This window comes from Delphinus delphis, chromosome 12 (assembly GCF_949987515.2).
Source record: "Delphinus delphis chromosome 12, mDelDel1.2, whole genome shotgun sequence".
In the NCBI taxonomy this organism is placed as follows: domain Eukaryota; kingdom Metazoa; phylum Chordata; class Mammalia; order Artiodactyla; family Delphinidae; genus Delphinus; species Delphinus delphis.
In genome coordinates, this window is record NC_082694.2 from 52793899 (window position 1) to 52812463 (window position 18565).

Consider the following 18565-nt stretch of genomic DNA (forward strand, 5'->3'; position numbering starts at 1 on the left):
ACTACCTCACAGGAACCTGGAAAGGATGGGAAACAGAGTCTAAAAACAGACCTGTCAGTGGAAGCTTGCAAGGTTGGGGGCGAAAATCCAAGGTGACTCACTCAGTTTGAAAACTTTGTTCTGCTTTGGGTAGTTGACAACTTGTGAAATAATACGCCCCTGACCCCTTACCAAGTATTGATATAACCTTACAGTGCTTAGGACTGAGGCTTGAGTTCCGCTGTGGTCCAGGTGGGACACGGCATGGAGAAATTCTCCAAGGGTGTCATTCACGTGGAGGCTGACTCAGGACAGACTGGAAGCTTTGTGAAACTGTCGCTGACTTTCCTCAGTAGCCCAGCCCAATGGGACAGGATTTCCTGGGATCTTCTAGAACATATAATCTTGGAAAAAGGGATTCCCAAATATATATTATTGAGGCCTAAAATCCTTTTTCTCCAAATCCTGCCCTTTTCTTGGTTTGGGTAATCCAGATAATTGCTCTAAGTCATACTGGTTTTTTTTTTTTTAAACTCACATCAGTACATCACAAAATTCTCACTGAATCATAAAGCACAGCAAAGTATCTGTCTTGAGGTTAAGAATTCCAGATCCTTCTAGAAGCCTTGGGCTCTGGAAGGGCGCTACTGTTTCCAGCCATGTTGGCCAGGCGAGGCCCGGCTTCTGGGAAAGTTGCAGCCTTGACTCAGAAAAACCATGAACAAAGTCCCCTGACCACACAAAACTAAACAGACACAGAAATTTCCTCTAGGCAGGACTAGCTCTGCCCATGTTCAGTTTGATGCTGTCCAACACACCCCCACCACCATAAAAGAGAGCCAAGCACTATAGGATTCTTCTGTCAATGTGCATCTCCTGCTCATCTGGGTCTAGAGGCCCAGCCTGGTGTTGTTCAGACACTAAAAATGTGTCTGGGGAGTGAAGAGAGCGCGGCGGGTGATCCATTCCCATTAAACCCAAACTGCAGATTCGGGAAACAAAATTAAGGAAGCAAAGGAAAATGAATAAATAGCATTATCTAGAATATTCTTGAGGAGAAAACTGCAGAGATGAAGCACAGTCACCCACCTGGTGTCCCCACAACAGCCAGGACCAACGAATACACAGCCGGTGTTCCTTCAGGATGAACTGCCTTATGATGGATGTGAGAAGGGTGGCTGCCATCATGTTGCCCCTGCTGTGCCTGCATCCGTCAGGAATCTCTTTTTGCGTTAAAGCTGAGGCTCTCCAGGGCTAAGAGGGAACCTCCTATATGAGGCATGCTAGGAAGGAGCCCCACCCCCTTTCCCCACTGCCAAATCTACCTGGAGAGATTGGTCCCTATGGTTCAAGGCATTTCCCCTGCTAATGTTTAAATTCTTCTATGCACCCATCAGGTCCTGCCTAGAGTTTCCAGCTCAAAAAGGGATACTGAGGCACAGTAAGCATCTTATTTAGAGAAAGAGGATGACAACTGATAATAATAATAATAGCTATGATTTGGGCGCCTGCTATGCCCTGACCACATTCTGTAAGGAAGGTATTAATATATACATTTTACAAGTAAGGAAACTGAGACTTAGGTTAAGAAATTTCTCAAGGCATGCATCTGTAAGTGATGAATCTGGGATTCAAATATGGGGCTGTCTGACCTCAGAGTTCTGTGTTTGACTGTGGACTACAGAACAAACAGGCCAAGAGAACATATTTGCAGTAAGGGACCACAAAAAACCTCAGTGCAGAACCATATGCCTATGTATTTCGGGCAATTATTCTCAGCTGTGATGCAGTGATGGAACTGGGGTGTCTAGGTCAGCTGTGAGGTCCACAGAGTAACTGGGTAGGACTAATACAGTAATTATGGTAATGGTTAATACCTAGTGCTCACTGCCATACCAAATACTGCACCAAGTACTTTGATGCACAGCCCTATTTAAGCTCTACAACCTCCTTATGGGGGGCGGGGTACTATGACCATGGTTCATCGAGTCTAGAACACACTTTAAAAAAAATTTTTTTTTACATTTTAACAATTTTGAAGTTAAGATGCATCTTACAATTACAACTGGCAATTTTTTTTTAAGTAAGAAAGCAACAGAAAAAGTGGGGGGAGGAAACAAAGAACAAATGTAATGAGTAAAAAGTAGTTACAAAAATAGTAGATATCAATCCAACTCTATCAATAATCACTTTACAGGTGAATGCTCTAAATACACCAATTAAAAGACAGAGATTGTCAGAGTGGATTAAGAAACAAACAGGGTTTCTCTGGTGGTGCAGTGGTTAAGAATCCGCCTGCCAATGAAGGGGACACGGGTTCGAGCCCTGGTCTGGGAAGATCCCACATGCCACGGAGCAACTAAGCCCGTGTCACAACTACTGAGCCTGCGCTCTAGAGCCCGTGAGCCACAACTACTGAAGCCTGCACGCCTAGAGCCCCTGCTCCACAATGAGAGGAGCCACCACAAGGAGAAGCCTGCGCACCACAACAAAGAGTAGCCCCTGCTCAACGCAACTAGAGAAAGCCTGTGTGCAGCAACAAAGACCCCATGCAGCCAAAAATAAATAAAAAATTAAAAAAACCCAAGACCCAACTATATTTTGTCTATAAGAAACACACATTGAATAATAAAGGTTCAGATAGATTAAAAGTAAAAGGATGGAGAAAGAAATACCAAGCTGACACTAATCAAAAGAAAGCTGGACGACCTATATTAACTTCGGACAAAGCAGACTTCACAGTAAGGAAAATTATCAGGAATAAGGTACATTACATAATGATGAAGGGGTCAATTCTTCAAGATGATCTAAAAATCCTAAACAGGTATGTACTGAACAAGAGAGTGTCTAAATAGAGGCAAAAACTGATAGAACTCAAAACCACAATTAGATATGCATCACATCCACTTGGATATATAATCAAAAAGGACAGACAATAACAAGTGTTGGTGAAGATGTGGAGTGACTGGAATCTTCATAGGTTGCCGGTGGGAATGTAAAATGATGCAGTCACTTTGGAAAACAGCTTGACAGTTCTTCAAAAAGTTAAGCCATCTGACCCAGCAATTCTACTCCTAGGTAGATAAATGAAAACGTTATGTCCACTCAAAGACTTGTACAGTAATATTAATAGCAGCAGGTGGACAAGCCAAAGGCCCATCAACTGACGAATGAATAAACAAAATGTGGTATACCCACACGACAAAACATTATTCAGCCATGAAAAGGAATGAAGCATTGATACATGCTACGATACGGATGGACCTTGAAAACATGCTAAGTAAAAGAAGCCAGTTACAAGACATCACATGTTGTATAATTCTATGTATATGTAATGCCCAGAATAGGCAAGTCTATAGAGAAAGTAGATAAGTGGTTGCCTAGGGCTGGGAGTGAGGGTGGGAGAGGACTGGGGGTTGATGGTTAAAAGAAATAGAGTTTCTTTTTGGAGTGATGAAAATATTTTGGTGATAACTGCACGACTGTCTGAATATGCTAAAAGCCACTGATTTGTACACTTTCAGCGGATGAATTGTATGGTATGTGAATTAAATTGGAATAAAACTGTTAGAAAAAAGATGATTGAACTGAAAGGAGAAATGCACAAATGCCCTTTTTCAGTGATATACCAAACAGGCAGAAAACCAAGAGGGGTATAGTTGACCCGAACAGCACTGCCCAACTTAATCTAAAGATTTCATTTTACAGTGGGGTACCGGTAAATATTTAACAATAGCTTTCCAGGGGAAACAAACTTTGATCTGTAGCATTTGCTGAGTTCCATGGTACAAATACTCCCACCATGGCTGACATCAACCTACCAACAAAATGTCACTGGCCACGGAGCTGGGAAGAGATGTGCATAGCTTTCCTCCTTTGGTGCCGGCTCACAAATCAGATTGCTAAATCTTCAGGAGCGTTGTGAGCTGATTGTGAAACATGGGTAGCTTGAAATTTCCCCCGGAGGGAATATTTACACCATGGAAATCAGCTACAAACCCGGTGCTTCTGTTTGTTTATTTGGAGTCAGTTTATCAGCCCACACTATCAAAAAACCCCAGAGCCCCCACCAGTGGTTCTGTCTGCATCATCAAGAGGCTGAATGACCTTGGACGAGTCAGTCCACCTCCCTAATTTATTCATCTATAGAAGATGGCGTTGGAGTAGCTGACCCCCAAGTTTACTCACACCTCTAAAATTCTATTAAATAGTAGGCCCTTCTTCCACAATGCCCACAGATAACACAACCTAACAGCACAACAGTGTGCAGTCACGTGACTTCAGACGGTCATTCTGTGGCCCCTCAGGATGGGGTCTGTGGTCTCCCCTCAAGCCTCACTGCTCACCAAGCCTCCCTTTGTGCTTCGAGATCCAGGCATGTAGAAATTCTTTAGACCCACAGACCCCTTTGGCATCCCGCCTGCCCAAGCCTTCACACATCCTGATCCCACTCCTTGGTACACTCTCCCATGACCTCTTCCTCTGGCCAACTCTTACCCCATTGGGGCTCTTTGGGAGACGTCAATTCCCCCAGAAAGCCTTCCTTGATTTTCGCCATCCAGCTGAGGTATCTGTGCTATGTAGTTCCCTGGCACCCTACCCTTTCCCTATCACCATCCTTATCAGTGTTTTATTGTTATTGTTCATTTTATTGCCTGGCATCCCCACCCAAACTTAAGTGCCACGAGGGCAGAGAGTGTGTGTCTTTTCCTTTTCATGGTATCTCCAAGGCCTACACCTGATACACCAAGGAGGCTTACACAGTGATTGCTGACTGAATAAATGAGCATCTGCTTAAACACACAGCTTCTGAACAACAGAGCGGTACTCTTCAAGAAACGGTACAAACCCAAACTGAAATCCCTTTTGGATGAATGCTTTTGCATTAGCATATTTCCAACAATGGAGGGAATTTCATCTGAGAGATTTCCCACTTCAGAGAAGGTTCTGAATCCTGGGGAGTGAGATTCTCAATCTTGACGGGACCATGACTTTCTAAGCAAACAGCCCTGCTCCTCAGACAGGAACTCTTGCCCGTGTGGTGGGTTATGGCCCTTGGAGGAAGCTCTGCTCACTACAGGGATAAACACTTAACTTGGCAGCATCAGACCCTTGAGAAACCATTTGTTTTGATTAAGAGGGGGGACTGTGGATACACTGGAGTCGGGGATCCACAGAGGGTGATCTGACATTCAGAGCACAGAGCATGAGACCACCTGTCAACCAAGTCTCACGTTCCAGGACCTCTAAACTCTCCAGAAGGCACCAGGCAGTTAAATGCAGTTACCTCTGGAGCCTCACTGAGGTCATTTGCAGATGCCATTTTTTGAGATTCATTTTCAGAGTCTGTTCAAGGGATTCCCAGACCAACAACCTTAGGCTCACAGAGCAAGGTCCTCCAATGCAGCCGTCACGTACAGAGCCGAGGTCCAGAGAGGAGAAGTCATTTGCCTGAGGTCACCCAACTGAGGCAAAGCTTTATCAGATTCCTGGCCCCACGTTCTTTCTACTGCAGCACTTCATCAGCCAGACACTGCGAAGAATAAAAAGACCGTGGAATGGGGCAGTGCACACAGAAAGGAAGCCCAGGAAAAGGTGGGTCCAGCGAGAAGTCCATCAGAAAGCGCATCCCTGTGGCCAAATATATTTAGAAAGTCCCCCTACCTCCCTGGAGGTGTTTTGCTTGATCCATTTGAATAGGTTGGCCATGAACTCAAGGGCGATTGGATTCAACCGTAAGTTCAGCATAACCCGCAGAAGCTCTACAAGATCATTCCACCAAGAAACAGTTGTCAGTACAACGTGAGAAATGCTAGAATATAATGGAGTAGATGCCGCGTTAACGGGAGGAAGAAAGGGCCAGGGGAAGATGAACTGAAGCTGAATCTTAAAGGACGGGAAAGAGTGAGAAAAAATAAAAAGTGAAAAAGAAGGTCTGGTATTCTAGGAAAATGTACGGTATTCCTAGGCAAAGAGAGGAGTTGATGTTGGGACCTGGGTGATAAATGCACAGTGTGTGGCTGTGTTGATGAGGACACCTTCCAGGGAGGAGCCCGGTGGGAGAAGCACTTGGGGAGGCAGGGTGGGTGGGAAGAGACCTGTGTGCAAATCCTGGAGAAGTTGTTAGTGAGAGGGTCAGCTTGGGGATGGCTTCAGGTAAGAGGTGGAAGAGTCTGGACAATATCCTGAGACAACACGGAGTCACTGCAGACTTCTGAGCAAGAAAGTGCCCCAGCTCCTTATTTCATGATAGTTAATCTGTAGGAATGGTGGGAGAAGAGACCCAGAAGCAAGGAGAGAGAAGGTGGCAACAACCACCAGGATTAATCCATCAGCCTGTTACCACATGACCAAAGAGAGAAACAAAGCTAATTAACTGTGGCCCCTAACGCTTCCATGGGCTGAGGAGCGGCCCCAACAGCCCGAGTCGTCTTGGACTCAGCCAGGGCTGAGACCGCGGGATTCACTCAGACGTTCACACAGACTCTGCTTACCCCGTGGCAAAGCCGCCCATTGTTTGCTAAAACAATTCCCATTTTTTGCAGTTCAATCATTAGCCAAAGGCATTGAAGAAACACAATCTTAAGACTCAGCCCAGGAGAATTCAGGCTCTACTGTTGAATACACTGCAGTAATACATGTTCCAAGATGTCTACTTTCTATAGAACACTGCATGGTCATAAAAGCTACATAGACCAAATTCTGCTTCATAATACAGGTCCAAAGTCCTCAAACTAGCTTTTGTTTGGGAGACTCTAACCTGACAAGGTGTTTTCATCAGTTTGCCAGCTAGCAAGATACATTCATGGTAAACTTTCTGAGATGGACGAAGTGAATCTGACCAACTGTCTGCTCAGCCTCTTGTGAAATAGAATCATGATGGCAACAGCAGCAGCGAGCATTCGGTGAGTGTTTACTCTGTACCCGACACAATCGTAATGATTTTACACATATTGACATGTATTTGATTCTCACAATCTCTCTTTGAGGGAGGTAATTTTACAGATGAAGAAACTGAGGGTTAGAGAAGTAAGTCCCTTGCTGAAGGTCACATACCTAATAAGAAGTGGAGACAAGAATTTGAGCCAGGAGTCCTTACCCACTACAACGGGTTCTCAGCTCTGTGGTAGGTATAATGAGAGACACAAAAGTAGATGACAGGGTCCCTGATCATTTTCTCTCTGAATACACACTATTAGCTGAAACACTCAGACACATTTAATCAGGAATTTCCCTCTGGTTCCAAACTTCCTGTTTGCTCTGCGCCTCCAATGTCAACGGAGTCAGCATTCTACTTCTGATCTGGTCGGCAATAACATGGCTTCCTCAGAAGAATATAAACTTGGCTTTCATCCCAACCAGCTCAGGCTCTGCTCTCTCTTCCCCTCCCCTTTATCATGTCACAACGACTTCACCCTACACTGTCATTGGCAGGTGAAACTGCACGAAAGGAGTTTGGGGTGAAGATGGTCTCACCTCTAAGTAAACCTAGACCCACAAAAAAGTGACTGCCCCTGAAACCCCACAATTACACTTAGTATTCCTTTATCAGGAGACAAGCCCTTCAATTATACAACACGGTAGAGGGACCAAATGACTCTCATTACCAAAATGCACATTTTTGAAGTCAGCTTTTTTGCTGAAGGTGGTCATGTAGGGAGTGGGGGATGGGGGTGGGGGGTGGAGTGGGAGCTCATGAAGATGGTAGATCTCCGTCCAGGAGGCCGAGGCACGGAAGTCAGACTCTGCAGATTTCCTATGCAAGCACACCTGTCGGCTGTTCCAGCCCACTGGACACTGTTAGGTGCATTTCTCAGTACCCTCTTACCCTGCCTCAGGGTCCCTGCATGCTCACAGTATTGGAATAACACCAAAGAGAGGCTCCCTTCCCCGGAATACTGCCTGACTCTAAGATCTAGGCCCTGTCCTAGATGGGCCCTTGACCTGCATGGGGACAGAGCCTCACATGTCCACCACCCTGCTCCCCACAAACAGGGTGTCATCGTTCCTGGGGTGTCTGCACCTCCCCACACCTCCCTGTGCCCCAAACAACTTATAGAGTCCTTTCATGTCCATTAGCTTATCTAAAGCTTTCAATTTACGCCAAGTCTGCAGGCCTGGCCATCTTATTTTGATTTGATATTTATTATCAGCTCCATTTTACAGATGAGGAAACTGTGGCTCAGAGAGATCAGGTCGTTTGCCCAGGGTTACATGGTTAGTAAGTGGCAATGCTGGGACTGCAACCTGCATTCTCTATATTAGTTTGCTAGGGTTGCTATAGCCAAGTACCATACTCTGGGTGACTTAAGCAACAGAAATGTATTTCTCACAGTTCTGGAGGCTGGAAGTCCCAGATGGAGGACTGGTTTCTTCTGAGATTTCTCTTTGGCCTGTAAATGGGTTTTCTCCTGGTGTCTTCATGGTCTCCCTCTGTGCATGTCTGTGTCCTAAGCTCCTCATCTTATTAAGACACTGGTCATATTGGATTAGGGATCACCCATGTGACCTTATATTACCTCTCACCTCTTTAAAGGGCCTATCTCCAAATACAGCCACATTCTGAGGTACTAGGAGTTAGGACTTCAACATACGAATTTGGAGGGAACACAATTCAGCCCATAACATCCTCTGACTCCATAACCCTCCTCCCACTCATTCATCCAACCAATATTTATGGAGCTTCCTAGGTGCCAAGAATTGCGCTCGGCACTTCTGCAAATGTTTTCTCATGTAATTTTCCACCCCGTCCAGGGAGCTTTGCATTCTAATTCCCATGGTACAGTGAGGGAACTACACTTCAAACAGTTTAAGTATTCTGCCCAGGAAAACACAATAAAGACGAGACAGACACTGAATTCAGCCCCAGTTCTCCGACTCCAAATTCAGCGCTGTGTCTCCAGCATACAACTTTGCTTCCCACGCAAGACCGCAGCTGGCAGCAACCGACAGGGTGACCTGACAGTGACGGCAATGGGGTGGGATCTGGCAGGATCTCCTTTTTCGGAAATACCGTAAATCCCATGGATAATAGCTGTATCTACCGCACAGGGCTGTTGTGTGCTGATTAAATGAGTTACTGGGTACAAAGTGCTCAGAATAGAGTCTGGCTGGTAACGAAGGCTAAATGAGTATCTTGCTATCGTTGTTGCTGTTGCTGCTACTGCTGTGGTGGTTATTATTTTTGTTATTGTTATTATTATTGACTTCTAGATATAAAATTATTGACTTCTCAAATACCCACAACAAATTATTTTTCTCTCCATCCCAAAATTACACACAAAGGCCTAAACACACAAAGATGGGGCGAACAAGAGAAGAAAGAACAGCGACGTAATTTTGGAAGCTGGAAAGCAGAGGGGTGAATGGGACATGACTCAGTAGACCTGAGAAAGAGCTGAATCCTGAACCAGCAATGGGGAAAGTCAAGAATGATCAAATTTACGCTGTAGAATCTCCCACTTCCTGCTCTAACAAAGCTCAGGAATTTGCAGTAACCGTTACCCCTGGAGATGAGGATGATGTAGAAAGAGATAAAGTGAAGAGATCTGGTTGAAAAGCAACTATAAACTCAGATTCTCTTCTTACTCTGCACAGCCCCTTCTCTACATCAGAGATTTATTCTCTTCAGGGGAGAAACAGAAAGTCTCCGGGACCGGGGTGGAACAGGGGAGAGGGCAGGCACCAGCGTATAGAACTAAAAATAGGGCAATTGGATGGATATATGTATTCTGGGAGCTGGGCCTTCAACCCTCTTCTTTCATTTGGCTCACCTGGCTGCCAAGCCCCGTCTCTTCAGACAGGACTCTGGAAAAGTCTTCCCAGGGTAATCTGAGGACTCCAATAGAAAAACTGTAAAAATATTGATAGTCAGAAGTTCCCCCAAATAAATGGCTCATAGGATGATTCATTGTAATGATGCCCAAGTTGACTACTCCAATATCTGAATGATAGTTACAGAAAGAGAACAGAAGAAATCATTAAAGAAATTAGACACTTCCCAGAACTGAAGGACATGATTTTCTAAATTAAAAAGGTTTATCTAAGGCCCAGTGCAATGGATGAAAATGGGTCTACACCACATCATTAACATGTAATTAACAAGCTTGCAGAAAAAAGAAATAGGTCCATACGAAAGATCAAGAGCAAAATAGTTTTGGACTTCTTAATAGCAACACTGGGAGTCGGAAGGCTATGGAACAATACCTTCACATTGTGAGTGAAAATGGTTTTCAATCTAGAATTCTATACCTAGCCAAACTCTTTATCAAGTTTGAGAGTACAATCAAGATCGTTTTAGATATAAAAGGAAGATCTCAAAAATTTACTTTTCATACGCTTTCTCAGAAGGTACATCACCACATCAAGAAAGTGTATCAAGAAAGAGGAGACATGTGATATAAGAGAGGAGCTCTCACATGGAAGAAGCAAAGACGCCTGGACAACAGTGAAGGGAGATCCCAGGGTGACAGCTCTGCAGTAGGCACTGAGGACAACTGTTCAGACTGGAGCAGTTTAGAAGGCACCGGTAGAAATTTATCCAAGAATATTGATAGAATGCCTATTGCACCTAGCCACCCTGAAGGGAGATGTGGACAATCTGGAGAGCATCTGTGTTATCTCCAGGGAAAACAAACAGAGAAAATGTATAGGAAAGGAAAAGTAATTATAGCTTATCAAGTGGCTTAGTTCCAAATAGTATTTCACAGTCATAATAATGTATACAATGTACATTCATTTAACAAAAATTACAGTAAACTCTGTTGAGAAGATGGGACGTTTGGAAGGCTATGTGGATGTGATAGGGTGGTGAGTAGGTAGTAGGTGGGGCAGAGAACTAAATTCTCACTTCCATAGTGGAAAGTCACTAGATAATGTCTAAAATAAAATTTAAAAAATAACATTAAAACATGTTATTTAGTACAATGAGGTATCACCCCACACTGGTCAGAATGGCCATCATTAAAAAGTCTACAAATAACAACTGCTGGAGAGGGTGTGGAGAAAAGGGAACCCTCCTACACTGTTGGTAGGAAAATAAACTGGTGCAGCCACCATGGAAAACAATACAGAGGTTCGTTAAAAAACTAAAAATAGAGTTGCCATATGATCCACCAATCCCACTCCTGGGCATATATCCAGAGAAAAATATTTCAAAAAGATACATGCACTCCAATGTTCATAGCAGCACTACTTACAAGTGCCAAGACATGGAAACAACCTAAATGTCCAAAGACAGATGAATGGATAAAGGTGTTGTATATACAATGGAATACTACCTAACCATAAAAAAGAATGAAATAATGTCATTTGCAGCAATATGGATGGACCTAGAGATTATCATACTAAGTGAAGTAAGCCAGACAGAGAAAGACAAATGTCATATGATACCACTTATATGTGGAATCTAAATTATGATACAAATGAACTTATTTACAAAACAGATACAGACTCACAGACATAGAAAACCAATTTATGGTTACCAAAGAGCGAATGCGATGAAGGAGGGATAAATTAGGAGTTCGGGAGTAGCAGACACAAACTATTATATTTAAAATAGATAAACAACAAGGTCCTACTGTAGAGCATAGGGAAATATATTCAATATCCTGTAATACACCATAATGGAAAATGTGAAAAAATATATGTATATGTATAATTGAATCACTTTGCTGCACACCAGAAACTAACACAACACTGGAAATCAACTATACGTCAATTTAAAAAAGAAACCAAAAAAAACCACGTTATCTTGAAATATAAAGGTCCATACCAGAAGTGTCAGCTAAAAGAATTGTAAGTGGTTGTCTCTGTGGGAGGGGAAATTGGTGGAGAGGAAGGGCAGAAAATGGCTTCTCATTTCTTTAAGCACTGTGTAGGACTGTTTGAATCTTTATCTATAGGAATATCTTTGATTAAAATAACATCTATGCTTTATAACACCTCACTGCATAAACTTGAGTGAGTTACTGCCCAGCTTCGGTTTCCAAGTTCCGCATCTATAAAATGGAGTCAGATTAGACAGCCTCTGAGGGCCTCCTTGATCTAACATTTACACTGCGATTCCTACCACGGGAACTGGTGTCATCTCATTACACACTCAGCCCCTAGGTCCTTAGGAGTTTTACACTAAAGTATCACTTTCTACAATGGGTGGGGGAATGCTGACGGCTGAGAACGGTGCTCTGTGGGAACAAAGACCCCCCCGTGATTTTCTAAGGGCCAGGTCCTGAGAAGACTGAGAAGGAGAATGGAAGGGATCATGCCAATTCCTCCACCCCCCTGCTGTGTACGAGCATTAGCTACACTGGAAATGTATTGAAAGAAGATGAGACTCTAGACAGTCGATTTTCCAGTTATTAACACAGCCTTTAACCAGAGACCTTCATCAACTCAGGAAACGCCTAACTGCCTATGGCAGGAAAGCTTTCCAGGGATCAAGGCAGGCTACCATTCCGCAGACCAGGCACACAACCCCCTTAGACCACCAGGAAGGCAAGACTACGGCGCACATCACAACTCTGTATGCATTTCCCAGGGAGGCTGGGCTTGGGGAGCACAGCCAGAGACCTCTGTACGTCTTCAGCTCTTTCTAGGGAAATCCCTCCCAAGTCCCTCCTTCGGGCTTTCTCCCCCAGCCCTGGAGAGGACCCGACATTTCAGACTCAGGCTTATCTGAGTCGAAACGAAATCTTTGTTCCCTGCTCTTAATTGTTAATTGACTTTTTATAAACATTATCATCAACAAGGAAAGCCTTTTCTAAGCACCTCCAGAGTACAGAGTGATCTAGATGGGGCTAAAGCAGAATGCCCTTCTCTCCCTTCCGGTCCCCTTACTGCCCCTCAGTTCTGGCACCAGACACATAACAGGCACCCAGGGCGGACTGATTTTTGGGGGGTGATGATGATGGCTCATTAAAGATTGAAAATCTTGGAGAAATAAAGGAGCAGGAGAGCTTTAAAACTTACAACTTCCTCTCCTGCTGGTAAAAGGCCAAATTTTAGTGCTCTAAGTGAGGCATGTTAATCACCAATCATACTTGATATAAATAAAATACCTTGTCATTCCCCACTTGTTTTTATATCCTTCACTTCTACCTGTACAGTCCGACTAGTCATGATCACTCTCAACTACTTTAGAAAGGAGACAAGGCAGGTATTATCCGAACCCCGCAGGGAGGCCAGTCATGAAGAGGTTCAGTCACTGCTCAAGATTTCTCGAAGGATTCTCTAGCAGCTGTTCAACTGCTTTGTCCTGGGTACCTACGAGGTCGGGGAAGAGAAAACTAACTTTACCTTTCTTTGCTGTTTAAATTTTGATTTTTCCCTATGACTACTACTTCTATACTTTAAAAAAAGGAATTCAATTTTATAAAAACGAAGGAAGGAATTCATTCTTCTAGTGTTAAGACACTTGGCCAGAGCCGCAGAAGCCATGTTCTTTACCACCCTCTGCCGCAGTACGTGTGACTGTGAGAGAAGAAGATGCATTCCTGTCTGCCGAGCCTCTGGTTCTCCTCCCAGGGAATCCTCGCTGCCCTGTGTCTGAGGTGGATCCCACAGTCTCTCTTCCATATCCCATGGTCAGAAGAGCATCCTCTGAGACTCAGCTGCTGTACTGAGCAGCTCAGAGGAAAACAGACAAGCTCTGAGCATGATGGAGAGTAGGAGAAAGTTCCCTGAATCAACTTTCGGAAGAAAGTCCACCCCTGAAAACCTCCCCCTGTCATGGTATGTGTGAGTGCGTAAGGGAGGGGAAGAGATTTTTAAAAGCCATAGTTAGGAAGCATGGACACACAGTAAGCTAGCGCCTGCTCCCACTGCAGCACACAGAGGATCCTCAGGACTGCTGGGCAGGGGACACAGAGACAGTGCCCTGTACCGCCCATGGCGGGGAACCTGAGCAGAGAGGGCCCAGAGGAAAGGGAGCCTGTCAGCCTGGGCTCGACTTCAAGTGTGAGCCCCCAGTCAGGGAAACGACTTCTTCCCTTAGTTCCTGAACCCTGGCCAATTAGCTGCTAATTAGTTTCTGTACAAATTCCAGCAGGAAAGCTGGAAAATTCTATCTCAACTTCAGCAATGAGGTTCCTCCTGCAAAATTTGGTCTTGCCAACCTCCCAGATAAACCCCTGCACCACCCAAAATATGGTCTCCACCTGGGCTTCGGAACAGCCAGAGACGAATATGCAGACACACATACCATCTAGCCCGTGTGCTGGAAGCTTCAAACAAGGCAGCATGGGAAAGAGAGATCACATGGTCCTCATTCATCTATGAATCGAGAGAGATAAAGGAAGGGGGGCCGCTCAGGGGCAAAGAAAAAAAAAAAACTGTGTGTGTGTGCTGCAGATGCTTCCAACATAGACTTTCAAAAGTGCACATGTATGAGGTAGCAACCCACTAGACTGGAAGGCTCTGGAGCATCAGAGACTAGAACAAGTATTTAGTGAGCACCTACTACAAGCAGGGTACCATCCTAGGCCAGCCAGGTAAGCACGCTTGCATGGAGTTCTCAATCACAGAATAGGTATCTTAAGTGAAAATACGAGGTTGGCAAAGGGAACCAGCCTGATCCAGAGAGATGCTGTCGCTCAGGGAAGGCATGACCCCCACGGCAGGCTGGGTGGTCAGGGGAGGCCTCCCAGAGCCGGGGCATCTGACACAGTTCTGAGGGCAGAATGGAATTTTTCTAGACCCGTGGTCCCCGAATCACCTGAGGAATGTTTTAAGAAAGTACAGATTCCTGAACCCCATACCAGACCTACTGAATCAAAGGCTCTAGGAATGGTACCCTGGAATTGCTATTCTTTAAAAAAAAAAAAAAAAAGATTATTTATGACAAATTCAAAACATACAAAAAGCAGACAGAATAGTGAACCCCTGTGTACCCATCACCCAGCTTCAGCGATCACCAACTCATGGCCACTCTTTCCTCACCTATTATCCTTATCTCGTCCCCTTGTCCAGTATTCTGGAATCTACCTATTTTTTAAACCAGAGACTCTAAGGCAGTCAGACCACAGATGTGACCTGGAAGCCACTCACTGATCAAGACACAGATTAGGAGCAATGGAATTCCAGGGACAGTGGAGACAAAGACTAGGAGAAATGAAAGAGAAGGGTATTTGGGGGAGAATGGCCTAATTTGGAGGGCCTTGAGGGTGGGATACACGGTTGGGGGAAGGGGGATAAGGATCAAAAGATTGTTGGGGTCCACGAGGGCCCTGTCAGCATGCATGGTGTCTTTGTGAGAAACACAAAAAGGCGTCTCCTCTGGGTAGAAAAAGCACCCTTTCTGTGCTTTATTTTATGAGGGTTGAAGGATGCTAAGAAGGGGATCCTGTGACAACCAGCCTGTGCTTTGAAAGAACACTGGGCAGCGATGGAGAGGGAGGTAGACAGACAGAAGGGCAGAAAACCGACAGGCAGTGAATGAGTCACGTCGAGAAATTCTTGCAAACTAGCCAGAAAGAAGGAAGAAGGCCCTGGAGGTTGTCTTGAAAGAGAGAGATCTCGTGCGGGGTTCTGGAGAGAGTGATATGGAAGTCACGGGCACACGGGTGTCATTTGGAGGCATGCAAATGCTGAAATTGCTCAGGAGGAGTAGTTGGGGATGAAGGCCGTGGGAAAACCCAGCATTTAGAAGATGGGGGTGGAGGGGAGAAGGACCAGGCCAGGTGATATAGAGACTGAAGCGAAATGGTCAAGGAGATGGGAAGGAGAGAAAGAGAGGGGGCATGTATGGCTCATAGAAGTCAACAGAACAAAAGTGTTCTCAGGTGTGATGAGAGGGAAGCATTCAACGAGGGAAGTAGAAAGGAGAAGAAACCAGACATGTAAGCAAAAGTCAAGTTTTGGAGCACCTGGAATGACTAGTCAAGCGTGGACTTGGATTTGATGAGCCCCATGGCAAGTGTCATGATGTGTAGCACGAGCTTACTGATCAGTTCCACTTCCTAAGCCTGTCACTTACGGCCTGGGGCAAATGATTTAAGGGAAGTCTGAATCCCTGCTGGTAAACTGGGGATGATTATACCCACTCTAATAGGGAGGGGATGGGGATGGTATATCAATGAATGCCAATTCTTCCTGTCACTGGCACCTAACAGTGCACTGCCTTGTAGCATGGGTGATCTTTCCACATATCGAACCCCGGTATCTCTAACTAGCCTGCAACCAGTTTTGGGGGCAGACATTAGGGTTTTAAACTAATTGAAGCCAATGGTCATTTGTTGACCATTTACTACGTGCAAGATAAGAAGAGGATGTAAAATAAGAAGATCAAAGGGTTAAAAAGCAGCAGCCATGGCCCTAAAGGAGAGGGTGGGACTTAGTGAAGGACCCACATGGATGCCCGACCCTAACACAAGGTGAAGAGTGGCAGGTGCAGCAATCAGTTTCAACTTGCAATTCATTCCCAAACTGCAAATAAAGTGTGGTGGATGGAGAGACTTGCTCTGGTTGGTGGGACCAGGCTTCGAGCCGGCAGGCAGTATTGCATGAGGCTTCTGGGCTGGACAGAGGAGGTGGAGAGGAGAGCAGAAAAATGAGGAAGTTGGGAATTGGCAGGTGAGTTTGAGGAAAGCTAAGAACCTCGGTAGGTTCAAAACAAGAGATCATGGGAAGTGAGGGGACAAAGATGTTCTGGGTTGTAGCAGACATAACCTAAGGTGACCCCCAAGGTGTCACACTCTGGTATAATCTCATACCCCCTCCCCTTGTATACGGTGGCAGCGAAACTGTGACTTACCTCCAACCAAAACAATGTGGAAAAGGGATGTGATATCACTACTGAGATTATATGACATTAGAGGGCAAGGGCCAAGGGATTTGCATGTATAATTAAAGTCCCTAAGTCATTTGACTTTGAGTTAAACAAAAGAGAGATTAGCCTGGCTGTGCCCAATCTAATCAAATGATCTGTTTCAAAGAGGGTCCAGGTCTCCCTGAAGTTAGAGACTCAAAGCAGGAAAGACACTCTCTCCTGCTGGCCTTGAGGAAGCCACGTGAATGCTCCAGCTGCAAGGAAATGAATTCTGCCCGCAACCATGTAAGCCTGGAAGAAGAGCCCAAACTTCAGATAAGAATGCAGTCTGGCTGACACCTTGATCACAGCAGAGAAACCCAGGTGTGCCTTGCCTGGACTCCTGCCCCGTGGAAACTGTGAGATAATCAATGGGTGTTGTTTTAAGCCACTGCGTTTGTGGTAATTTGTTATGCAGTAACAGGAAACAAATACATGGACTCCTGTCGTGGAGGGCCATGAAAGCAGGCTAAAAAGTATGGGCTTTGTTATGCAGGCCATAGGGAGCCACTGACTATTTTTGAGCAGAGGGACTTTAGGGAGCTGGTGAGGGTTGGTCAGAACCCCTTGGAGAACACTTAGTCAGGGCATTGCTCCTGGGAGCAGGTCAGTGAAGTTCTGGTGAGGGATTAGTTCTGGGTTGAACCAAGCCAGCTATTCCTCTACCCAATTTAAAAAAAAAAAAAAAAAAAAAAAAAAAAAGGAGGAAGCAAAATCTGAGTAAAGAAATTGACAGTCATTGAAAAAACCTTAAGGAACTTTAGTGTCCTTGTTGCTAATTATAAATATTTACTCCTCCCAGAATTCCTGACCTCACAGAAGAGCCTGCGTAGTCTCGCTCTCTTACTGGAAAATTTCTGTGTGTGTGTGTTCATTCTATGTTTTCTTGGAAGGGGGACAAGGCAGTAATAAGGGACTGGATGATCTGTAGAGAGTCACTTCCTGTTGGATATTGTCTAGTTCCCCTCCCCTCCTCCCCCCCAAGATCATAAACCCTGAGACCCGCAAGGAACTCCTCCTTCTCCGATTCTATCTGCTGGAGACAACTAAGCCAAACAAACTCAGGAAGTGGCAAGAGGTTGGGAAGGGGAGGAAGTTCATGGCACAGAAGGAAAAAGTAAAGAGAATGCCCTGATGTTCAAGGAAGAGGGTAGGGGGTGGGGCAGAGAGAAACGAAGGTCACCCCAAGGTTACTTGGCGCCGAGCCTTCAAAATGTCGTGCTTAAGCTTTCAATCAAAACTGGCACAAACAGTGGGTCAGATCTCCCGGGGCCATTCAAATATTAACATTCACAGTGATAAACAGCCCCCAAAAAAAGCCCTCTGTAAGCAAATTGGAACAAACAGCTAATCTAAAGCGGGTTGCTAAGAGACCAGTGGGGCAGGAGCCAAGTCAGTCCAAGCATCCGGAAAGCTCTTTATTTTTTTCGCTTTTGGGGAAGAGAGGAGGAGAGGAGAGGTACCTGTAGATGACTCCATGTTGGTGGAGGAACATGAGGGCTGACGTAACCTCTGCAGCATAGAACCGGGAACGAGGCTCGTCGAATTTTCGGGACCGCTGAATCTGGAACATGAGGTCTCCACCATTTACATACTCCATGACGAAAAAGAGGCGGTCCTGAAAGGAGAGGAGGAAATGCCATTTAGCGAATTCCGCTGCAGCTGCCCACACAGGCCAGCAAGCGTACTGTGAGTCCAAAGTAACAGAACCAGGACTCAAGGACCCTAGTAGCACACGTTCCGGAGAGAAGATGAAGGAGTTAGGGTACGAAGTGTTATTCT

General features: G+C 45.1%; 1 protein-coding gene across 1 annotated transcript in view; it reads right to left on the bottom strand.

Moving 5' to 3' along the window:
* PRKCE (protein kinase C epsilon) overlaps positions 1–18565 on the bottom strand; it is a 506967-nt gene that overhangs the window by 63004 nt on the left and 425398 nt on the right. The window contains exon 12 of the mRNA XM_060026691.1: positions 18247–18401. Within this exon, the coding sequence (XP_059882674.1) occupies positions 18247–18401 (155 nt within the window). The remainder of the gene's footprint in view (positions 1–18246; positions 18402–18565) is intronic.